Source organism: Pelodiscus sinensis, chromosome 17 (genome assembly GCF_052426305.1).
Source record: "Pelodiscus sinensis isolate ZL-2025 chromosome 17, ASM5242630v1, whole genome shotgun sequence".
NCBI lineage: Eukaryota > Metazoa > Chordata > Testudines > Trionychidae > Pelodiscus > Pelodiscus sinensis.
The window spans coordinates 8,418,631-8,443,797 of record NC_143068.1 but is presented as its reverse complement, the minus strand read 5'-3'; the positions used below and the strand labels follow the sequence as shown (position 1 = coordinate 8,443,797).

General features: G+C 45.6%; 1 protein-coding gene across 6 annotated transcripts in view; it reads left to right on the top strand.

Annotated features, from left to right (window-relative positions):
- The window catches only part of ARHGAP40 (Rho GTPase activating protein 40), a 90,992-nt gene that overhangs the window by 42,135 nt on the left and 23,690 nt on the right, over positions 1–25,167 (top strand). For 5 of the 6 annotated variants that reach the window (XM_075901341.2, XM_075901342.2, XM_025181639.3 and 2 more), the window contains exons 2-3: positions 11,297–11,493; positions 21,123–21,343. In XM_075901341.2, the coding sequence (XP_075757456.2) occupies positions 11,313–11,493; positions 21,123–21,343 (402 nt within the window). In that variant the 5' untranslated portion in view covers positions 11,297–11,312. Of the gene's footprint in view, positions 1–10,270; positions 10,974–11,296; positions 11,494–21,122; positions 21,344–25,167 lie in introns of those variants that run through there. The other variant, XM_025181640.3, reaches the window with a different exon arrangement.

The following is a 25,167-nucleotide window of genomic DNA, read 5'->3' as shown; positions in this document are numbered from 1 at the left end:
GACACAATGATAGGTCACTTGGCCATGTGACCTGCTCCAGCTTGGAAAGTACCAGGGATGGATATAAAGTGCCATGAGGAAAACTCCATCTTGTCTTCAATTCTGTCACTGATCCCAGATGCAGCCTTGCGAGGGACAGCGGGCCAGGAAGGATTGTCGACCTGTCCTGACCTAGGATGTACACCAGAGACTTTTAAGCTTGCAGTTTATAACATCTCTGCTGAGAGCCTGCATCAAGAACTTGGTGATTGGTGCATGTAATGTATTCTCCTTAATAACCTTACTCTCCACCTTTTCTTTTTTATTAATAAACCTTTATATTTTAGATTCTAAAGGATTGGCCCAGCATGATCTTGTGGGTAAGATCCAAAGTATAAATTGACTGGGAATTGTGGCTGGTCTTTTGGGGCCAGAAGAACCCATTTGGGATAGGTGAGATTGGGTTCTATAACCCCTCACCTGTGTGTTAGGGCCAGGGCACAGGGAGAGCTGAGGTGTCTGAGGGGTTTTGCTCATGAAGTGTCCTGCTGGCCGGATTGGCAGCTGAAGCACTTGGTGTGACTGGTTTGTGGCCTATTTGGGAAAGGCCTCCAGTCAGGGGCTGTAAGGAGCCTTGATGCCCCAGACCAGGCTCCATCCGTCATACATGCTGGTCAAGAATCTTTGCTTCACTAAGTTGCCTATCTCATGAGAAGGGGGTAATGTCTGGGATGGATCTATGCCATATAGAACCTCAGTGTAGAGTAGGCCAGCTTTAGCTGGCTTTGATCCTGGAGGGCCATATGAGCACTGAATGCTCCCTGTGCATTGTACTCTGGCTGCAGCCTGTCCCTACTAATGGTATTCTGTGATTGGCGGGGGTGGCCTGAAGTTGGGGTGTCTTGGTTCTGTAATGGCTTACAGATCCCCCACAAGAGGAATGGTTCGCTGGCCAGACCTGGCTACTTCTCAGCCCTTTTATGTAGCTTAGGTTGCAGAGCAAAGGGACAAGAATCCAAGGAGAATCTATTCTATTAAGTACTCCTATCAGCTGATCTGTCCTATGTGTAGCTATTTCAGAACTCACCATTACACCCCTTCATTAGGATTTGTACTAATGGTTCCAGGCTGGAACTTGAAAGCAAATTCAAGTTCCCACTGCACAGGCCTCCTACGTTTCCTTGAATCTTGTGCTCCTCTGCCAGCTGATTGTTTTGCGAGTGTTTTTTTGACCTTGAGAAATAAAAAGTGAAGGTCAATGAGAGACCTGCTTCTTTTGGGACTTGAGTTGTTTCCTCTAAATCAGGGTTGGCAACCTTTTCAAACTAAAGAACCAAACTACATCAAAATCCACAAGTGGTCAACAAAGAGCCGTATAAGACTGCCCATTGGCATGATTGAAAATATACAACTTAATAGTATTGATAATTGACATGATTAATAAAAGCATGAACGAAACATTGTACTCAGACTTTATTTAATGGGACTTCTGCTGCTGCATCTTTTCACACATTTCTTTGATGTTTCTCATAACGGGTCAAACCCAGCTTAATGCAGGCATTCAGGCTGTCTTCTGTCAATCTTATGGCGGGAGGCAAGGCAGGGCAGGGTGCTGGGTGTGAGAAGTTGAGTATGTGGGGGGTCCCTGGGGCCGGATTACCTTATCTGGGCAGAGCTACTGCACCCAGGCAGCAGTGGCTGGACGAGGGGTCGGACCAGGATCACCGCACCAGATCATGGCTTCCCTGTGGCCAGATGGGGGCCACACTGTGGGGCTTGCCCCAGGATTGGGGGCTGGAGACAGGAAGCTGCGGCCAGATGGGGACTGCTGCAGGAGCAGCTGCATTGCAGCCCCGGCCCTAACTCTGGCACACAGAAGGGAAAGGGCCGAAGCTGGAGCCAGGGCCACATGGTAGCTGTGTGTGGCTGCTCTTGGAGCAGGGCCATGTGGTGGACAGCTGCCCTGTGTGCTGAGGCTGCAGCCTGGCCTCAGTGTAGCTGTGCCTGGGGCTGCACTGTGGACCCATGTCCAGCCACATGGCAGCCCAGCTCCAGAACACAGGGCAGTGGCCCTTCACGTGGTGCCGCCGTGCTGTGTGGCAGCCGCCGGAGCTGGAACTGGGGTTGGGGCAACTAGCAGGGACAGCCACATTGTGGCCTAGCTTCAGCTCTGGCACATGGGACAGCCAATTATGGCCAAAAGAGCCATATTTGGTGCCCTCCTGAGCCATATTTGGCTTGCGATCCATAGGTTGACTCTAAATTAATATGGAAATAGTGAGTGATAGACTATCTCAAGAAACGTTTTTTGTTCTACAGTGAATTCTGGCCTTTAAAACCTCGGATTTTTGTAGCATTGCACCCTGCCGACTCCTCCCCTCTGAGTTGATGCATTTTGTGATTTTAGTCTTTCATTTCAGTTTCAAGTGTACTCTTTCCTGTTTTATTGCTTGGTGCAAGGAGTCCCTTTGGGCCTGGCTCATGCCCTTGGAAATACTTGCAAGTTAAATGGTGTCTGTCTTGCATTTTTAAATATTTGGAAGACTTCACCATCTCCTGTCTCTTCCTGCCCCAGTTACGTTTGGAACAGTTTTAAAGTGGGTCATGGTTTTTTTACTTAAACTTGTAGCAAAATGTTTCCTTTGAAGTGGCTCAGCACAAGGGAAGGAAACCTCTTCATGACTGCATCTGATGAGAGAGGGCATCTGAGGAATTATTGGTATGGAAAGAGCAAATGCGGCAGAAGTCAAAGAGCTAAAACTGCACTGAGAGCAGTTCTCTGGATGGAATGATCCAGCACTGGAGCAAAATGAATGCGCAACAATACTGTTTTCTTATCGGGTTCAGTAGAACTTGGACGACAGGTTTACGATGCACTTTGCTTTGGGTTTGTCAGTATCTACAGATTTTGTTACGAAACTCTTTTTTCTGTTCCCAAATCCAGAACCAAAAAAGCACTCCAGGATCAAGGGGCCATGACAGCTTTGATAACTGATGCTGTATGAGCCACCAGTTTTAGGGATCAGTGCTGTTGGAGAGAGGAAAATCCTTTATTTCCAATAGGGCTGTGTAAACTTTTTTCTGGTCGTTGTAGGCTCTTGAGAGATGGGGCCTTTAAAATTCATGTCATTCCAGATATCTGCCGCCTGCCCTATTCCCTATGTTCTTACCATCATACTACTTGGCCTGGGGTTGACCTGAACATCTTAAGGGAGGATTCATGAGAGAACATCCCATGGCTAGCTGGCTCTTCCTAACTGACTTTTCATAACTGCCTAGGCCCTCCCCAACACAGCACTCAAGCATGTGCCTAAATAATAACGGCCCCAGCATCTATGTAGAGCCTGGGGTCTGTTCTGGTTGAGTTTTGGCTGCTGAGTCTGTGAATGACAGGGAGGGCACGCGCACGTGTCAGCAATACTCTGAATCAGAGCAGCAGATTTTCCTCCTCTGACACAGGTCATTAGAAAGCTTGAGCTAGTCCGCCTCACTCTGTCTACAAGCTGACTAGGCAACCAGCGTGGCATTCTGTGCTCCTTTCCCGAACATCCGCAGAGATTCCAAAGGACACCAAGTCCTTCTTGCTGAAGTACAGACATAAGGATAGGATGTGCTTAAACGTTGGCACAGTGTATTGCTTCTCTGCAGAAGGGAAGGAGGGGTATGTACCATGAGACGTGAAGGTTGCTAACACTGTATTAACAAAGGAGATTGGAGTGATTGCAAGAATCCTAATGACTTAACTAACTAAACAACCAACCAACGGAGGTGCTAATTGTTCTTATCAGCCTCTTGTAACTATTTGAACTGTCTTTTTTTTTTTTCTCCTCCTTCCCCCCCCCCCCTTTTTTTCCTTCTATCCCCTCCTCTCCCGCCTCCCCACTCCTTTCCTTATTAATTCTTGGATCTGGACTTCTAATACTCCGGTCATCTGAAGAAGCGGGTTGTGCCCACGAAAGCTCATGATACCTACCATCTATGTGTGTTAGTTTTTAGACTGCCATTTCACTGTTCAAATTTTACAGATACAAGATGACATGACAGAATATTCCTGCTGATGATCTGATGACATCATACTGTCACCAACGGGCTTTCTCAGAGAAGCAAAAGCAAGTGTGGGTTGGCAAGCATACTAAGCAGAGGGCACAGCCCCCTAGTTACTCAAGATAGTTGAGTCCAAAGTTGATTGCAAGAGTTGCAAAGGGATCTTGTTAAATCGAGTGTTTAAGCAGCAAAATGGGAGATTAAATTCAATGTTGAATAAATGCAAAGTAAAGCACAGAAAAATGTAATCCCAGCTATGCTTACAAAATGATGGGGTCTAAATTATCCACTAAGATCTTGGGGTCTTTGTGGATAGTTCATGAAAACATCTGCTCAGTGCAGCAGCAGACATAAATGCTAACAATGTTAGGAACCTATTAGGAAAAGATGGATCGGAAGACAGAAAATATGCTACATTTTATGCCCACACTTTGAACGCTGCATGCAGTTTGAGTTGTCCTAACTCAAAAACAAAACCAAATCACCTAAACCCTACATAAGTTAGAATTGAAAAATGTACCGAGTGAAGCAACAAAAGTTATTAGGGGTATGGAATAGCTTTCTTATGAGGAGAGATTTCTGGTTGTTCATCCTAGAAAAGAGACTACTAAGGGGAGTTTTGATAAAATTGTGAATGGTATGGAGACAGTGAATAAGGAAGTGTTGTTTACACCTTCACAGAACACATTAACCAAGGTTTACCCAATGAAATTACTAGGCATCAGATTTAAAATAAAGATAAGTACTTTTTCACATAATGCGCTGTCAACCTGTGGATCTCTTTGCCAGCAGGTGTCAAGAACAAAATAAAAACAACTCTGACCCTCATAGATCTTACAAAGCCTTTTGACATGGTCACCAGGAAAGGGCCTTTCCAGATATCTAGAAATGATTTCCTCTCAGTCCTCCTTTTGTGGACCTCACCCAAATTCAACTACCTAGTATGTTGGTGCCAAATGGGAATGTGTTTGGATGCCAATCCTCTTTGGGTATGTTCATCCCTCTGCTGCTTTGTAAAGCATTCTCATCTGGCACCACAGGTGTTGATCTCCACACAAGATCAGATGGGAAAACTCTTCAATGTGGCATATTTAAGAGCACGATAGAACTTTTGTCAATGCGTCAGCACTTGCTACGTGCTGAGAGAGAAGCTCCATCAGCTTTGTAATAGCTTTGCATTAGCTTGTGAGAAATTCAGATTAGCCACTTGTCTAAAGAAGACAATGTTGTATGTTTTTGCATCAGAAGTTTTAATTGTTAGTACCAAGCTAGCAATTATGTACAAGTTTTGCTTTCTAGGATTACTTACGTTGGACATCTGATCTCTAGATGATGAGTTCAGCTCTTGCATTGTAAGGGCTACCGCTCACATTCAGTCAGCTGACTAAGCACTTAAACGCCAAGACATGGGTCTTTGAGATGTTCGTTTTGAGCATGTTGCTGTATGGTGGTGAGCCTTGCAGCACCAGAACAGGAATATGAGAATGCTACGTGGCTCCCGCACCTGCTGTCATCTTTATATTTTAAATAACATGTGGAGAACCAATGTGCCTGACACAGAAGTCCTTGAAAAAGCAAAATTCAGAACTGCCAGGTCTAATCACTGATCTCAAACACAGATGTCTTCATTGGCTTGGTTATTGGCACTGACTGCACAATGGATACATTCCAAAGAATCTCCTGTTTGGGAACATTTATGGATGCTCCAAGATCTTGGGGGTGACTTAGGTCCAGGTTTAAAGACATTTATTTGTAAGAGGGACTTAGGATGCAGCTAGCAATGGGCTGCACTTGGTAGTTTAGTTGCATCAAGAACTTGGAGGGGCTGGAGTGAGATTATTGGATGGAGAGGAGAGTGAGGAGACATGAGCAACAGGCGCCAATGACTTCTGTTTTGGATTGGACTTTTAGCTGCCCATGATGCTGCAAGCATGACGTGCAGTAAATGAAGTGCTTTGATCCTTACACCATTGTATTTGGAGATTTAGGGTTGCCATGTTTGTTCAGGTTTTTTAAGCTATGCACGTTACAACTTGATTTTCTAGCCAATTGCTTTTGTCGAGTTAATTTTAAAAAAAGCTTTTCTAAATGTTCAACTTTTTGTTGTGGTAACGGTTCATTTGGGTGAACTTGGTTATTCCACCTACTCTTTGTTCAGGTCTAGCTGGCCTTGATGATTGCTTGAAATATCGCCACCTCCAATCTAAATTGCTCCTACTCACGTGGGTCACGGAATGTTCCGTCCTCAGTGCCTTCAGTGAACAACAATCTTTTATAAGTGTCCGGAATCTGAAGTTAACTTGCGTTCTGCCTCATCAGTTGCATTTTTAAAGCAACTTTAAACAGCCTTTAGAAAATGAAAAGAAAATGTAAATGGGTTTCAGTTTAGACAAGCAATTGGGCTTTTTGCATTATAGGAGTGTGAGAGGAAGAGTGGTCCAGGGGCTCGTATGCCAATCTGAGGATTTAGGGTCTTGAATACAAATGTCTCCACCACAACAGACTTCTTCTCCCTCAGTTCTCCTTCGGTAAAATGGAAAGAATAGCAACTCTGAACCTCGAAGGGAGTTGAGAGTTAATATATGAAAGATGGCTGTAGTACAGGTACTACAGCCATAGTGGTCCTAGAAGTATTTTAAATAAAACACCTGATCAAGGATCAGTGATCCATTATGCTAAGGGCTGGACAAATGCATATGGCTCCTGCACCAAATATTTTGTGATCTAACATCACACATTGGTGGGAATGAAACCCGTTCATGTCTGTGGGCCAGATTAAGTGAGGAAAAACAGCAGCACCAGTTGCATATCAGGTGTAAATAGGTCAGAAAACAGGGATGTTCTGTGTTTCTGGTATTGGGGTTGCAATCGCTGTTAGTGTAATTAGTATGCTGTATATTGTTACTTTCCTCTCACTTCTTTACTAGCTTATCTCCTGTTTAGCTAATAGCATGGCTAGCACGTTTGTAGATTCTTCTGTACTTAGAGGTGAAGAGCTGTCTCTGCATGTGGGTAAATGTCTCTCACAGGATAAGCAAGGCGATGTGTCCACATTCTCTTGTACACCTTATGTCTTTATTTTTCTGTAAGGGGAGCAAATGCAGATTCATGTCAGGTGGGGTGTGTGTGTGTGTGTGTGTGTGTGTGTGTGTATTTAAAAGTGATTACTTGTACACACATACATATTAATATCTGTGGTGTGCATATAGATAGATATTTCTCTGTGTTCCGAACTCCAACTTGATTCCACTTGGAAGAACTTGAGCTATCATTTGTTGTTCTAAAATTACTTCCTGGTGAAGCCTATGATCATAGTAGAATGAGAAAAAGATTGTATCAGTGAGGCAAGCATTACTTTCCTTTAGAATTGTTGCAGGGGAATACCAGGCAGAACTACTCAGTCAATGGGGAAGAACATTTCTTCTTCTTCATCTCCATAGCTCCTACTGCAATATACTTGTTTCCTCTTACAGAACCCTTTTATAAACATTTCTCTCCCTTCTAGGGGATTTCCTAAAAATAGAAATGCTAATCGCTTACTAGGGATGTTAGATACTGATTAATTCAATAATTGTGTAACTGCATCAAATTTTAGCTGTTACACAATCATTTGATAGTCCCAGAAGGTGGGACGGGCAGCCAGAGTGCTTGTGGCCCCACTCCCAGGAAGCTCTCTGCCACCCTTGCTACTGCCTCTGTATCAGAGGCAGCAGGGTGGCTGTGGGGGGCCTGAGCTCCCTGCGGACAGAGGCTGTGCCAGCATCCCATGGTGGCGGGTGGAGAGGGAATATGTATAATCAATAGGATTAACCGAGAAGAAGCCCAGGCTTATCGGTTAATCATGTAGTTGACTACACGTTGACATCCTAATCTCTTATTTTCAGACCGTCAGAGTAGTAAAATTTACAACTGGGAAGGGAAAGCAAACTCCTCGGGGGATGGCTGGATGGCCTAATAGGGCTTTGCTATCTTGATCTTCTCTTTCCTGGAATCATAGCAATGCACTATTTGTTCTGTACATTGTAGCTGCTGCACTTCTCTCACTAACTACCAGTAGTGACACTCCCAAATGTTTAAAAAACAACAACTCCCCATGAGTTGATTCCTAAAAAGTCATGTTTGGCTTAAACACAGAGATTTCAAAAAATATGTTGAGGTAAAGACCATACTTGCCTTTAGGGCTTTTTTCCTTGCCCAGGAAGAAACCAGAAATATTTTTAAACTGAGTTTCTCACATAATCCTAGAACACTAGAACTGGAAGAGACCTCAAGAGGTCATCAAGTCCAGTACCGAGCCCTCATGACAACACCAAACACCATCTAGATTATCCTGATAGATGTCTGTCTCATCACATCTAATCGCGTGACTGCAGAAGCTTGCGCTTTAAGGAAAAACAAACTTGTGATAAAACTGCAAGAGTTGGCAACACTGAACCATTTCATCTGTAGCGCTAATGACAGCCCTCTGAAATGCAGAGTTAGCTAATGGAGATCAGTTTATATTGCTTGTGTTAAAATCAATGGTACTCATTCTTTGTTATGTCTCTGCACTATGGAAAGTTTGCATTCTGCATCTGGAATAATCTAAAATCATTCTTTCCTTGGAAAGTTTGGGAATGCCTATGGAAATCAGGCAGGCTTAAGGGCTGGGGCTGAATCCAGGTTGTGTAACTGGCTTTGACAGCTTGATACTGTGAAAAAATTTAACACTAATAATATTTTAACATTAATACTCTGTTCTTGCTCACTCTGGGTATGTCTACACTACAAAGTTAATTCGAACTAACAGACGTTAGTTCGAATTAACTTTGATAGGCGCTACACTAGCGCTCCGCTAGTTCAAACTTAATTCGAACTAGCGGAGCGCTTAGTTCAAACTAGGTAAACCTCATTCCACGAGGACTAAGCCTAGTTCGAATTTACTAGTTCGAATTAAGGGCTGTGTAGCCCCTTAATTCGAACTAGTGGGAGGCTAGCCCTCCCCAGCTTTCCCTGGTGGCCACTCTGGGCAACACCAGGGAAACTCTATTGCCCTCCTCCCGGCCCCGGAGCCCTTAAAGGGGCACGGGCTGGCTATGGTGCCCGTTCCAGGTGCAAGCCTGCCAGCACCCAGCCAGCAGACCCTGCACCTGGCACGCCATGAGCCAGCCACCCGATGCCCCCCAGCCCTCCGCCTCTTCCCAGGACCAGGCTGGCGGCTCTCGGGAGCCTGGCCAGGACCGCAAGAGGCGGGCACTCCCCTGGTCCAGTGCAGACATCGTGGACCTTGTCCACGAACTCCGCACTAGGCACAGGAAAGTGGCCATCTAGGGCAGGAGAGCTGCCAGCCTGGCCACCCAGGAGCAGGTTGGCATGAAAATCAAGGTGGTCCACTGAGACCCCCCAACCCTGAGCTATGAGCTTAGAATGGCCATACTGGGTCAGACCAAAGGTCCATCTAGTCCAGTCAACCCTAGGTACCCAGGAGGGGATGGACCAAAGACAGTGACCAAGCCATTTGTCTCGTGCCATCCATCTCCAGCCTTCCACAAACTTTGGGCAGGGACACCATTTCTACCCCCTGGCTAATACCACTCCATGGACCCAACCTCCATGACTTTATCTCACTTCTCTTTAAACTCTGTTCTAGTTGTAGCCTTCACAGCCTCCTGCAGCAAGGAGTTCCACAGGTTGACTATTTGCTTTGTGAAGAAGAACTTTCTGTTAGTTTGAAGCCTGCTACCCATTCATTTCATTTGGTGTCCTCTAGTCCTTCTATTATGGGAACTAATGAAGAACTGTTCTTTATGCACCCTCTCCACACCACTTGTGCTTTTATAGACCTCTATCATATCCCCCCTCAGTCTCCTCTTTTCTAAGCTGAAAAGTCCCAGTCGCTTTAGCCTCTCTTCATATGGGACCTGTTCCAACCCCCTGATCATTTTAGTTGCCCTCCCCTCTCCCACCTTCTCTCTTCCCCTCTCCCACCTCCTTTTCCCAGTCTCCCTGAGTTTTGTTCAATAAAGAGAGTTTCTATTTTTGAACACACGTGTCCTTTATTTTGTACATCAGGAAGGGGTAAGTGGAAGGGGGTGAGGGAGGAATGGGGTACGAGCCCCCGATGGGGAGGACTGGGGTGGCTCTGTGGGCTCCTCAGGGTGGAAGCTCTCCTGCAGCCCCCCGATTGACACCCCCCTCCCATGGATGGCAGCCTGCGGCAAGTGCAGCCGGGCTGATGGCCGAGTGCTGTGATGTGCTGAGTGTGGGCACTCAGGGCACTCCAAGCCAGGACTGCTTTGCAAGCGGGGAACCCCTGAGAACTGTCTTTCCTGGGTGGGATTCGGGTCGCTTTAAGCACAGCCCTCGGCTAGCCTGAGACAGCAGCTCCATGCTCTAAGTCCTACTCTTATGCCCTGCCGGCACTGCTTCCAGCCATCCTTAACCTCGGTTCAGGGTCCACTCAATGTGGACATGCTTGTTCGAATTAGCAAAACGCTAATTCAAACTAGTTTAAGTCTGGATGCGCTAATTCGAATTAGCTTAGTTCGAATTCACTAATTTGAACTAAGTTAGTTCGAATTAGCGCTGTAGTGTAGACATACCCTCTGAGAGCTGTGGCAGTGTTAATTCTTGAATCCTCACTTTCTGACACTATGCTCGAGTATCACCTATTGTCAAAATAGATGAAGTTTCTTTGCCTAAACCCTAACAACCTGCTGCTCGCCACATGACTGAGGAGTAATTCTGGTGTCCATGTTTGGTCTCCTGAGGCTTATCTACTGAGGCCTGGCTATGTGGAGGTGGCAAAGAGTACCAGAGGGGTGTGATCTGTAAAGCTCTCAAGTCCTGTGCTCTAACTATTCTGTGTGGACTCTCCTGACCTGCTCTGGTACCTAGTTTGTACTGAAATAGTCCCTTTTGGAACAGGACAGCAGCTTTCTTCAGGGAGGCCTACAGTTCAGCTGAACCAAGTGAGTATGAGATTTTGTTACTCCTCACTTATACTACAGTATGGGTGTTCCATACTAGGCTGTTGGAAGGACAATCTGAGGAAACTTGTATTGTTGCTACTTCCACTCGCGTCATACTGCATGTAGCTAGACTAATTAATGAGCTTGTTTCCAGCCTTCAACCTGCTATTATCGCTAAACAAAAACAATAGGACGTCGAGCACTTATCTTTATTTGGTTGTCTCAGTCATTAATCATGAAGTGTTGACTTATTCTCGCTAAGCATGAAAGTTGAGCCCAGATATCAGGACATTAAATTTATTTCCCTCCTATCTCCCCACCAGAAATTGCCCTTGCAACATGAGCCAGATTCCTCAGAAGCGTTCTATGGAGCTGCCGTTGTTGGAGTGCATGAATTCCAGAGCAGATTCTTTGGACAGCTTGTCAATGGACAGTTTTTGGCTGGAGGTGGAGAATATCAAACAGAGCACTGAAGCTGAGCAAGAGGAGTGCAACCTTGCAGATGTCAAAACGCCAGAGGGTAGGTCGCTGGAAATACGGGTGGAGAGGAAAAGGTGTCATTGGCAAGGAACAAATCTCACTGGATAAACTTTTCAGAAATTACATACTTGAATCACTTTGAACTTGGGATGTAGGCTTCGCCGTGATTTAAGTACATACATACTCTGATTATTTTACCTGGGGAAATCCCCCCCCCGCAAAACACCTTAAAATGATCACTCTATTACAGCTTTCTTGTGCAAGTAAAGGATAGAGGCAGCTATTTTGGTGGGGGAAAGGGTGAAAGATGCTGAGGTGTGAAAAGAATTGTGCATCATGGCCTCATCTACACTGAGCATTGAAGCTGTGGTAGGCAACCTGCAGTCCCCAGGCTGCATGCGGCCCAGCGGAGTTCAATATGTGGCCCGTGAGACCTTTTGTTTACCATTGCCCAAACGCAGAGTTGCCAGATTGCACTGGCTTCTGTCCATGTAGCTTATTTCCTACCAGTATTACTTTAGTAACACATACATAAAGCAAGGGCAAGGGAAAGGAGGTGCATGCTGATTGCACACACAGACTGAGAGAGCCGTGCGTTACATAAGAACTGCCGTACTGGGTCAGACCAAAGGTCCATCTAGCCCAGTAGCCTGTCTGCCGACAGTGGCCAGCACCAGGTGCCCCAGAGAGGGTGGACCGAAGACAATGATCAAGCGATTTGTCTCCTGCCATCCTTCTCCAGCCTCTGACAGACAGAGGCCAGGGACACCATTTCTAGCCCCTGGCTAATAGCCTTTTATGGACCTAACCTCCATGAAATTATCTAGCTTCTCTTTAAACTCTGTTATAGTCCTAGCCTTCACAGCCTCCTGTGGCAAGGAGTTCCACAGGTTGACTACATGCTGTGTGAAGAAGAAATTTCTTGTATTAGTTTTAAACTTGCTACCCATTAATTTCATTTGGTGTCCTCTAGTTCTTCTATTATGGGAACTAATAAATAACTTTTATTTATCGGCCCTCTCCACACCACTCATGATTTTATAGACCTCTATCATATCCCCCCTCAGTCTCCTCTTTTCTAAACTGAAAAGTCCCAGTCGCTTTAACCTCTCCTCATATGGGACCCGTTCCAAACCCCTAATCATTTTAGTTGCCCTTTTCTGAACCCTTTCCACGGCCAAAATACCTTTTTTGAGGTGAGGAGACCACATCTGTACACAGTATTCAAGATGTGAATAGTTTTATACAAAGGCAGTACCATGTTCTGTGTCTTATTTTCTATCCCTTTCTTAATAATTCCTAGCATCCTATTTGCCTTTTTGACCGCCGCTGCACACTGTGTGGAAGTTTTCAGAGAACTATCCACGATAACTCCAAGATCTTTCCTGATTTGTTGTAACCAAATTAGCCCCCATCATGCTGTAAGTATAGTTGGGGTTATTTTTCCCGATGTGCATTACTTTACATTTATCCACATTAAATTTCATTTGCCATTTTGTTGCCCAGTCACTCGGTTTGGTGAGATCTTTTTGGAGTCCCTCACAGTCTGCTTCTGTCTTGACTATCCTAAACAGTTTGGTATCATCCACAAACTTTACCACCTCACTGCTTACCCCTTTCTCCAGATCATTTAAGAATAAGTTGAACAGGATTGGTCCCAGGACTGACCCTTGGGGGGACACCACTAGTTACCCCTCTCCATTCTGAAAATTTACTATTTATTCCTACCCTTTGTTTCCTGTCTTTTAACCATTTCTCAATCTATGAAAGGACCTTCCCTCTTATCCCATGACAATGTAATTTACACCAGAGCCTTTGGTGAGGGACCTTGTCAAAGGCTTTCTGAAAATCCAAGTATACTATATCTACTGGATCCCCCTTGTCCGCATGTTTGTTAACTCCTTCAAAGAACTCTAATAGATTAGAGAGACAGGATTTCCCTTTACAGAAACCATGCTGACTTTTGTCCAACAAATTATATTCTTCTACATGCCTCACAATTTTATTCGTTATTATTGTTTCGACTAATTTGCCCAGTCCTGAAGTTAGACTTACCAGTCTGTAATTGCCAGGGTCGCCTCTAGAGCCCTTTTTAAATATTGGTGTCATGTTGGCTACCTTCCATTCATTAGGTTACGGAACCTGATTTAAAGGATAGGTTACAAACCACAGATAATAGTTCAGCAATTTCCCATTTGAGTTCTTTTAGAACCCTTGGATGAATGCCATCCGGTCCCGGAGATTTGTTAACATTAAGTTTTTCTATTTTTTTCCAAAACCTCCTCCAATGATACTTCAATTCGGGACAGTTCCTCAGATTCATCACCCACAAACGATGGTGCAGATTTGGGAATCTCCCTAATGTCCTCAGCCGTGAAGACTGAAACAAAGAAATCATTAGTTTATCCACAATGGCTTTATCGTCCTTGATTGCTCCTTTTATAGCTTGATTGTCTAGGAGACCCACAGGTTTTTTAGCAGGCTTCCTGCTTCTAATGTACTTAAAAAACATTTCGTTATTTCTTTTTGAGTTTTTGGCTAGCTGTTCCTCAAAATCTTTTTTTGCTTTTCTTATTACATTTTTACACTTGATTTGACAGTGTTTATGTTCCTTTCTATTTATCTCACTAGGATTGGACTTCCACTTCTTAAAAGATGCCTTTTTGTCCCTCACTGCTTCTTTTACATGGTGGTTAAGCCACGGTGACTCTTTTAGGTCTCTTGCTATGTTTTTTAATTTGGGGTATACCTTTAAGTTGGGCCTCTATTATGGTGTCTTTAAAAAGTTTCCATATAGCTTGCAGGGATTTGGCTCTAGTCCTTGTGGCTTTTAATTTCCGCTTAACTAACCACCTCATTTTTGTGTAATTCCCCTTTTTGAAACTAAATGCCAGGCTGCTGGACTGCTGAGGTGTTCTTCCCACCACAGGAATGTTGAATGTTATTATATTATGGTCACTATTCCCAAGCCGTCCTGTAACGATTATATCCTGGACCTGATCACTCAGGACTAAATTGAGACTTGCCTCTCCCCTTGTGGGTTCCTGCACCAGCTGCTCCAAGAAGCAGTAATTTAAGCCATTGAGAAATTTTATCTCTGCTTCTCTTCCTGAGGTGACATGTATCCAGTCAATATGGGGGTAATTAACCCCCCCCCCATTATTATAGAGTTCTTTATTTGGGAGATTTCTCTAATCTCCCTCAGCATTTCAATGTCAGTATCGCTGTCCTGGTCAGGTGGTCGGAAATATATCCCTACTGCTAATTTCTTATTATTGGAGCATGGAATTACTATCCATAGCGATTCTATGGAACATGTTGATTCATTTAATATTTTTATTTCATTTGATTCTACATTATCTTTCACATACAGTGCCACTCCGCCACCCACCCAGCCTGCTCTATCCTTTCTATATATTTTATATCCCGGTATGATTGTGTCCCACAGATTTTCCTCATTCCACCAGGTTTCAGTGATGCCTATTATGTCAATCTCCTCCTTTAATACGAGGTACTCTAGTTCACTCATCTTATTAGTCAGACTCCTGGCATTTGCGTAGAAGCACTTCAAAATTTGCCACTGGTTATTTGTCTGCCCTTCCCGGATGCATTGGATTCCTTTATATGCGGTTGTTTGTCAGCTCTGGCCCATGGTTTGTTCTCTCCCCTCCTCTCTTTCTGACTACAGCTTAGAGAATCTCTATCAATGGATTCTCCTCTAAGAGAAGTCTCCATCTGATTTACATGCATCTCCACACCAGTCGGCTTTCCCCCATCTCTTAGTTTAAAAACTGCTCTACGGCCTTTTTAATGTTTAGTGCCAGCAGTCTGGCATCCAATCAAAGCACTGCTACAGCACACCCTGCAAATTCTAGGTACTCAAGTGCAGTTAGTAAAATTACTCTATCCCAGGAGACCATCTTGATTATGACAATCTTGTGGCCCAATCACTACGGTAAGTTGCCCATTGCTGATGTAAATCATTATGGAAGCTTTATTTGCATAAGATCAGGAACTGTAGGTGCAAATTGCCAAATTTCCAAACAGTCTCCTCAGTTGCAGTGGTATCACCTGGCCTGTTCAGATGAGTCCTTGGGTTTCCAAATTGGATTTAGATGTGCATGGATATCTGATCTTCTTTTGTGAAATGCTGTACACCCGCATGTTTCTGGATATGCTAGGGTTGCATTTGTTCAAATATGCACAAATTGAGAAAAGGTGTCGTCTTACAAGGAGGCGACTTTTTATTTCCTTTATTTCTTGTGAATTGGTGCCTTTTGAAAAAGGGCGAGGGAGGGGGGACATGGCTGTAGTGAACAGCCAGGATAACTAACCCATAGATTACATGTAGTTTGCTTTATTAGGCAGTCTAAAAGTGAACATATGAATGGGGGTATTTCTATTGGCTTGTCAGTAGAATTGGTACCAAGCATAATGCTCTTGAAAAATTTTTTATATAAATGATCTGGAAATATAAAATCAATGCTGATAAAGCTTGTGGATGATCCAAAGATTTGGAGAAGTGGTAAATAGTGGTGACAGGACATTCATCCTAAGCAATATGAATGGCCCCAACTTACCAAGTGATCAAACAGAATGGTCTGCAATTGATTGCCTTTAAAACTAGGAACATACAGTCCATACTGTATCCTGAAAAGCAGAGACTCTGAAAAGGATCTAGGGGTCACAGTGGCAAAAAGAGCTAATGAAATTATTGGTCGTGAATAGGACCAAGGAGGTGATTTAAATTCTACATGTGGCAAGTGGTGAGACTGATACTGATTTGGTGTATACATTTTTGTAAAAGATTCAGAAAAAAATTGGGAGGATAAAGGAAAAAAAGCCACAGAAATGATCTAAGGCTGAAGAAAATGCCATTGAAGTGAGGCACGTAAGCTCAATCGGTTTAGCTAACCAAAAAGTTCATTGAGAGGACTCAACTATGATGTATAAATGGCTATGCAAAGAGAAAATGCTGGGTACCAGAGTATTCCGTAGTGGGAAAAGGACATAACAAGAACCAATGAATGGAAACTGAAACTGGACAGATTCAAACTAGAATTAAGGCACACATTTTTTAACCGTGCTAGTGATTAACCATTGGAATAAATTACCATGGGACGTGATGGATTTTCCATCTTTCGATGTCTTCAAGGCAGACGACCTTTAGTCTTAAGCAAATTATATGGCTCAATGCAGAGGTAACTGGGTGAAGTTCTGTCACCTTGTTATTCAGGAGGTCAGCTTCGATCTAACAGTCCCTTCTGGGTTAGAAATCTATACATTTCCCACTAAGCTCTTTCATTCTTTTTTGAATGATTTCTCCTTGCAGTCAGTGCAGCCCACAAGGTGGCTCTGTAGCATGAGCTCTTAAGCTTTGTGGAGCCCAGGAGAGTGCAGAATGGCTTTTGCAGATCTGGAGGTGCAGAGTTTGGATTCTAGGCTGCAGTTTGAAGTACTGCTGAGGCAATAGACAGTGTCTTAGGGCAGTGGTCCCCAACCTTTAGAGGCTCCCGGGCGCGCGGGGGGTGGGGCCACTCACGCGCCCGGCGCCCGGGGGGTGAGGCCGCGCATCCGGGGACACACCAGGGCATAGGGATGCCCTTGCATCGTGCGCCGGCATGTGCCCCAGGGCCGGGGCTGGAGCCGCCCGAGTGCCTTGTCCCGTGGGCCCGGGGCTGGGGCCGGCACCGGTGCTGCTCGAGCGCCATGCGCCCGAGCGCCCGCATATGCACCGGTGCATGTTGCGCGTCTGGGGCCGGCGCCTCCCATGCGCTGCGTGCTGGGGGCGGGGTCGGCCCAGGTTGTAGGTGGGCGTGCACAAATGCCCCAGCGGGCACTTTGGCGCCCACGGGCACCGCGTTGGGGACCACTGTCTTAGGGCATGTTGTTGGAGCTTAGCAAACACTTAATAATGAAAACTCTAACAGAAAGCAACTTGGAGGGCTATGCACAGATGAGGCACTCCCCAAAATGCTGGCACAAGTGATAAATATCTTGGCTATTTCCTGAGAGGAAGGGGTTTATGTCCTTGCCAGAGGATATTGTGAAGGCCAGGGCTCTAACAGGGTGCAGAGAAGAACTAGATGAATTCATGGAGAAAACGTCCCTCAATGACTGATTAACCAGGATGGACAGGAATGGTGCGCCTAGCCTCTGTCTGGAAATGGGTGACAGGAGATGGATCACCTGGATTCCCTTTTCTGTTCCCTCCCTCTGGGGCACCTGGCATTGGCCACTGTCAGAAAACAAGATGCCAGGCTAGATTGACTTTTGGTCTGACCCAGAGTGGTAATTCTTAGGTTACAGAATTCCCTTTTGTTTTTATCTTCTGTTCACTCAGCATTGTCTGACCTGCACACCAAATGAGCTAGGGAGGAAAGCATCCTGTTTTCAGACTTGATTTGTTTGCCGGGGGAGAGTGTTAAGTTTTTGCAGACATCCGTATATTGGCATATCCTGACTTCTGAGAGCATCCCCTATAACATGCTTTGACTATAGTACTATTTTAAAAAAATAGATACAGTTTAAATTTAAATACATAACTTTATTCTACCTGCATGTAGAAATATTGCAGAGGTGTTTGAGCCAACTTAAAATGTAATGGCAAATAAACAGTGGTGGTGTAAGAATAACATTACAGCACCAAGATAACAGGGCGTAAGAGATTAAATAAAGATAAAATTGAATCCAATCGCAGTCTGAACATATTCTGGGGTAAAATTATTTAAAGGAGCAAAAAGAGCATAAAAGTCTAAATGGGACTATTGGGTGTAGTGCTTTCTAACAGATTGTTCTTCTTTGAGTGATTGCTCGTGCCCATTCTGTGTAGGGGTGAATATGTTGTCAGAAGTTTTCTCATAGCAGTATCTGTTGGGGAGCCCTCTGGAGTGGCATTGGTATTTCGGCTAATATATAACCCCTGTGTGCTGGCCCTCCACCCCCTCCGTTCCTTCCATGGCTCCTGAAGGTATTTGGAACATGCCTTTGCTCTTGCTCTGCAAGCACCACTTAGTCGTTCTTCTTGTTATGGTAGCTAGTTTAAAAGTTTAAAATTCATTGTTCTTATCTAGGTTTTTAGTAGCTGTTAAGTGTTGTACTTAGTATTAAGCACCCAGGCGTGGGGCTCGCTTCTGGTCAGGGTGCATCGGGTAGGGCAAGCCCGACTCCTAAGGCTTCAAGCCTTGTGAGAAGTGCCAGAAGCCAATGCCCTGTGGGGACCCTGTGGCAGTCTACTGTGAACAGCCTTTCTCCATCCTCTTTGGCATCTACCTTCAGAAAGTTGAAAGCTGCTATCAAATCCCTCCTCATTCATCTCTTCTGTAGATCTAACAAACACAAATCCTTCAGTCTCTCCTCCTAGGTCATGCGCTCCAGCCCCCTAATCATTTTGGTCGCCCTCTGCTGGACCCTCTCCAAGGCGTCCATGTCTTTTCTATATTGGGGGGGGGGCCCAGAACTGGACACAATACTCCAGATGTGGCCTCCCCAGATCTGCTGGCAATGCTCCTTCTAATGCAACCTAATATGCCATTAGCCGCTTTGGCTACAAGGTCACACTGTTGACTTGTATCTAGCTTCTCATCCACTGTAACCCCCAGGTCCTTTTCTGCAGAACTGCTACTTAACCATTCGGTCCCCAGCCTGTAACAATGGTTGGGATTCTTCTGTCCCAAGTGCAGGACACTAAACTTGTCGTTGTTGAACCTCATCAGATTTCTTTTGGCCCAGTCCTCCAATTTGTCTAGATCACTCTGGACCCTATCCCTGCTCTCCAATTTATCTACCTCTCCCTAGCTTAGTGTCATCTGCAAACTTGCTGAGGGTGCAATCCATCCCCTCATCCAGTCATTAATAAAAATGTTGAACAAAATCGGTCCTAGAACAGATACTTGGGCATGCTGCTAGAAACTGATCACCTGCAGGGCTTCCACGTGGTCTTTGGTTCACGCTTTTGTTGATCACTGTGTACTGGGCCATAAGGCATGAGAAGATGCAGTCCTGAGTAGGGCTGTCCTCTGCTTGGTTAAAGGTTAAAATCTGACCCTGCTTCCTAGGGTTTCTGCTTTGGAGTCACTTACATGGAATGGACATGAGCAGTCACTCGAAGAAAAAATGGTTCATCACTGTTGCTCTTTGAGATGTGTTGCTCGTGTCCATTCCAAATCCCGCCCACCTCCCCTTCTTCGGCATAGTCTAGTAAGAAGGAACCAACAGGGTAGAAGGCCAGCAGGGGTATATATTAGCTGATATACCAGCGCCATGCCAGGGGGCTCCCCTACTGGCCCAACGGGTACTGTTAAGGGAGAAAACGTCCAACCACGCATGCACGCAATGCGCGCCTATGTGGAATGGACATAAGCAACACGTCTCAAAAAGCCAGAGTTACAAAAGTAAATAACTTTGTTTTTTCTCAGGAGTGGTCAGTGGAGTGAACTGGTGCCGAATGAACTCAAATCACTGAGCAGTGTTCTATCTTAGGCCAGGACAGAATTATGCCCAGAAATTCCTCGGAGGCCAGATTGTGGTTGGCAGCAGTGCCAAGGAATGGGAGAGCACAATTTTCCTCCCTTACACCTGGGGCTGGACTGAGACATGGGCGAGCCAGGCAGCTGCCCGGGGCGCCAATCGATGGGGGGGGGGGTTTCTTGATGGCAGCTATAAGGGCACGCGGAGTCCCTTACAGCTGGCGCCACGCGCCCGGCTCCCGCAGCGCTGGCCCTACGGCGCCGGCCAGCAGCGCCCTTGCTTCCATGCCCGCGGGGCCCTGCATGGCCCAGCATGTGTGCCAGCAGCGCTGGCTGGGCCGGGCTGGGTAGCGCATGCACTGTGCGCCCCAGGGGTGGGCCTCAGGCTGTGCGCCAGCAGCCGTGGCCGCCCCGCGGATATAGGGCGGGAAGGGGCGGATATAGGGCGGGGCGAGCAGGGCGGCCGCCCCGGACCACGCGCTTCAAGAAGCACTGTGCATGCACCATGTCAAAGGGGGGGCTCTGCGAAATTGTGCTGCTCTGGGCCCCACAAAATCCTCATCTGCCCTTGTGCGCATGCGCTGCGCTCCCTGGGGAGGTGGGCCCGTGCCCCATGGGTGGGCTTGCACATGCACCGTGCGCCCGGGGGTGGCGCCGTGTGCCTGGCCCAGGGTGCCAAAAGGGCTCAGGCTGGCCCTGCTTACACTCAAAGCCTGCACAGGTTTCAGCCATAATTTCTCGCACCACCGGAGTGTAAAGATTGGCCCTCAGTAGGGGAAGAGGATAAACGGTGCCTCCCTGCTGTTCAGTGGAGTTGTCCAGCTGCAGAGAGGAGTTTAGGCTGAAGCTTTTGCAATGTTGTGTGTCCCCCTCCTCTCCTCCCTCTTCCACCCCCCCACCTTAGTTGACAAGGGGGAGGGGCAGGATTGTACTTTGATCAGGCATAGTCTCTCCTGATGCCCATTGAGTTGCTGTGACTTGGTTCCGTCCCCAACCCAGGGGTGTGGCTCAAAGCCCTGTAGGTTTAATAAATGGTAGTTCAAGAGAAGCGATCCTTGAGGGATCCAAATGAAGTGAGCTGTTGGGGTTCTTGGCAAGTCTGTCTTTCTAGCCCTGCTTTGTCCCGACCGTGTCTGTTAGTTTGCAATGCTACCTCGCTTTCTCACAGACATTGCTTTTCTCCTCATCCCATGCCTTGCAGAGGGAGAAGCCGAAGCGGAGTGGCTACAGGATGCCGGTCTCTCAGACCTAATTGGGGACCACACCTCTGACCATGATAATATAGTGCTGCTCTCCACCTTGACTAAGACCCAGGCTGCGGCCGTGCAGCGAAGGCTGGATACTTACTCCCGGTCACGGCGGAAAAAGAACAAACCACCAGTGCGTGACGTCAGAGACGTTTTTGGGGTGGTCAACTCTGAGGTATATTGATTTACTGACTTTCAGAATATTTCCATGTGTTGTAGCAACTGCTGTGGCTTTCTGGCTCTAGAGGAACTAGCAGCATTTCACCTTTGAGTGTAAGCGGAACTTGCAGAGTTTATGCTTCAGGTTTGCAGTAAAACAGTGCTATAGAAACTAAGAAGCTTCACTAGTCAATATATAGGGCTAGTGAAAGGTAGCAGAATGGTTGCTCTGTAAGCCTGAAGACAAGTCTGTAGCCACAGACCACAAACGGCATGAGCAGCAGCAACACAAGTTTTCCCACATTTTTTGAGGTGCTGTTTAAGCATCCATAGCTTTCCTGCAGACTGCTAACGAGTATCTTGGTTAAAGATCCCTACCACAAAGGACATTGTGACCCTGGATACTTGTTGGCAATGTGCTGGAATAAAAGCCGCTTTCCACAGCCTGCAGCATCAGTGACTTCTTGTTGTCAAGTGTGTTGGCCAGATCTTAACGCATGACATGTTCTGTGTAAGACTCATGACAACATTAGTATTTTATTTGTATTCTGCAATCACTTACAGATTTCAGCTGGGATCATGACCCTGCTGCTTAAAAGTACATAACCTCTGAGCTCTCTGGAGACTGAGTTGACCTCATGGTCACAAAGGGTAGGGCAAAGGTAGCAGAATTCACAATTTGCTGTAGAATTGGAGGCCAGTGCCTAGTCAGGAGGGAGGAAATGGATCATAATATAGGCTCCATTTAATATGTTCCTGAACTTAGTCCCATTAATGTAGATAGAACATTTGGATTAACTGCTCCGCTTCCAATTTAATTTGCCTTCAGCGACTTGGTAGTCCAGTTGGTTTAAAAAAGCTTTAGGACAGCACATTCCTTAAAGCCACCTTATTTTGAGCCCAGGAAAGTGGACTTGCTAGTGAGTTCACCCAGGGAGCTTACCAATAGAAGTTGCCCGTTTCCTTCCTTTCCACCTGATGCCTTTTAAAAACCTGCAATACTCATTTATACACAATGAGCCCATTCCGGTGTTCATAGGTTGAGATAATTCTACCTAAGCATGTTAATATCGTGTAACTGACTAATCAAATAGTCAGTGCATTTTTGCATTGACTATTCAATTAGTCGATAGGGTGCCTCTGTCTTTGAAGTGTAACAGCAGCCCTAGGGCTGTTGCTACACTTCAAAGGCGAAAGCCCCGAAGCCCAGGGTCAGCTGTGGATTCCCCTGCAGCGCTGCCGCTTTGAAACGCCACGGCGGTGTATCAAAGCAGTAGTGCCGTGCTGAGCCTGGGATCAGCTAGGAAGTCGCCAGCTGATCCCAGGCTCGAGCAGCACTGCCACTTTGAGATGCCACGAGGAGCCTGATGCCGGGCTCCCCGCAGCATTCAAAGCAACAGTGCCACATGAAGCAGCTGACCCCAGGCTCTGTGTGGCGCTGCGGCTTGAAGTATCCCCCTTTTCTCCCCTCCCTTGCTGCCTCTATCTGATCGAGGCAGCAACGGAGGGGGAGGGGGACGAAGTGACCAAGTGGACTATCCTGTCGATTATCCCATAAGCATTTGCTTATGGGATAGTCAACTAGTCCTTCACATCTGCTTACTCACATGGAGGATGGAGATATTGTGAATGATGCCATGTAAATGCAGCTTGTTCTTGTTTGTGCAAAAGTAGGTGACAGCACAGAGCCATTTTGCCTATGCAGCTAGGATGATTAGGTAACAAGTCTGAAAAATTGGGGCACTTCTTAATTTTTTTTGGGAGGTGAAAGGGTAACATTTCATATCTAAGACAAAGCCCCCTAATATCAGGATGTCTGGTTACCGTATGTGGAACTACAGTAACTATTTGTGCCCAGAGGTCCAATTTAATGGCCTCTCTGAAAATTTGATGCTGAATGTTTTAGTTTTGATTTATCAGCACAAATGCCATGTGATCCCATTAACTCTTCTGAAATAACTCCATTTTCCTTTGCTCCTGAAGCATTTGCCAAGCTTATAAATATCAGTCTCCTGTGCACATTTGATACATGGCTAATATTTGCCTTTGATAATCCATGCAATTGAGCTCTAGCGTCATGCTTTAAAATACCCGGTATATTGTGTGCACATTCAAAGATTCTCTCTGCTTATTGAAATGGCTTTTAACTTGATGAGATGGAACATTCTGTTTTCTTATTTACGTTTGTAAGTAAGATGCCTCGATACCATTCTATAGGCTCTGGTTAGAGCTATTGAAATTATTCATGTTTTTTTGGTCCCCGTATTGTTGGACTTCAAAGCCTTGCTCTCATGTGTTTTAAGATGCCCAATCATTAGCAGAATGTACTGGATAGGTTGTGCAAAACTGAAAACAGCAAATAAGCATGTTTTAAAGATAGCTGTGTGAAAACTTGTTCCTCCTTTATTGACTTGCCAAGGCCACAATTCCATAGCCCTGTGTATTTTCCTCTTATTGCAAGAGAAGTTGAAATCATATGCACTTAAAATACAAAGGCAAATTAATTTTTTTCCTTTCTGAGTTCTGTAATGCTCTTCTCCATTTTGGAGGAAATACCAGATCCCCAATTCAGGTTATTCATCAGCAATCAATGCATTTATTTGCGATGTTTAATTCTTCCTAGTTTAATACTCTGGAATCTTAAAGCGGGTTGTAAAATGTGTTGATCGGAACCCATTTACAGGCTCTGATCCAAGTCCCATTGATTTCAATAGGCTTTGGAACAGGCCAGTTAAATGCTGAACATCTTGATTGTTGGGCCAACTTCTGCCCTCCAATACAAGTGTGGGTTTCCCACCAACAATTATAGGAGCCCCATATAAACAGAAATACGCTAGTATGTCTTTTCTTCCTAGTACTTCCACAAACGTGTGCTCTCACAGTACCTTTTTGTGTGGCTGAGGCACACCAAGGTAATTTGATTTTTACCACAGGTGTAAAGAAGCGCACTGCATCCTGAGTCTTGAACTCAGGTCTCTTGAGGCTTAGCCCACTGCCTTAAGCACAGGACTATCTCACTCCGGGGGGAGGAGAATCATGCTAAGAAGCAAAGAGTAACAAATGAAAGCCTGGCTCCTGGTCCTATGATGAGATCTTAGCCCATATCCCTGCTTCTCTTTGGATGTACGTTTCCTCCTTTTTCTGTACTGTTCTTAGTGTGAAATCTGGGTGCCACATTGGATTCAAGGAAAGTATTCTGCTCAGTGAGTATGTTCATGCTGTAGTGATCCATTGACTGCAAAAATCAAGGAAGTCCATCTGTTGACTTCAAGTTCAGGGCTTATAAAGGGGCCACTCACATCCAATAGATGAAAATCAGCAGCAATTTGCTTCATGATGACCTTTTCTTCTGAGTTCTTTGTTTTGGCGGGGGACATTTCTCTGTTTTTGGCAGTCCACCTTGACCACCTGTGTACAACTCTGAAGCAGTATTTTTAGTCATCAATACGACTTGCATTTCTAGCAGGTTTTTTTCCATGCACATGCGTGCAGTTGCATTGCTGTTCATTGAATAGACGCACTGGTCTGAAAAGAACCTGCTGCCTCTAACGTTTGCTCCATGCTTGATGACTGGGCTAAGGATGTTAAGGATGGGGTATTTCACTAATTGAATAGTCAATGTGTTTTTGCATCGACTATTCTATTAGTTGAGAGGGCGGCGCTGCTCCTTTGAAATGCCACCACAGCGTTTCAAAGGGGCACCACCTCACAGCTGATCCCGGGCTTAGCGCCACACAGAGCGTGAGCTCAGCTGGGGACTCCAGCTGATCCAGGGCTCCCTGCAGCGCTGCCGCTTTGAAATACCCGCCCCCCCCCGCGTCTATCTGATAGAGGCAGCAA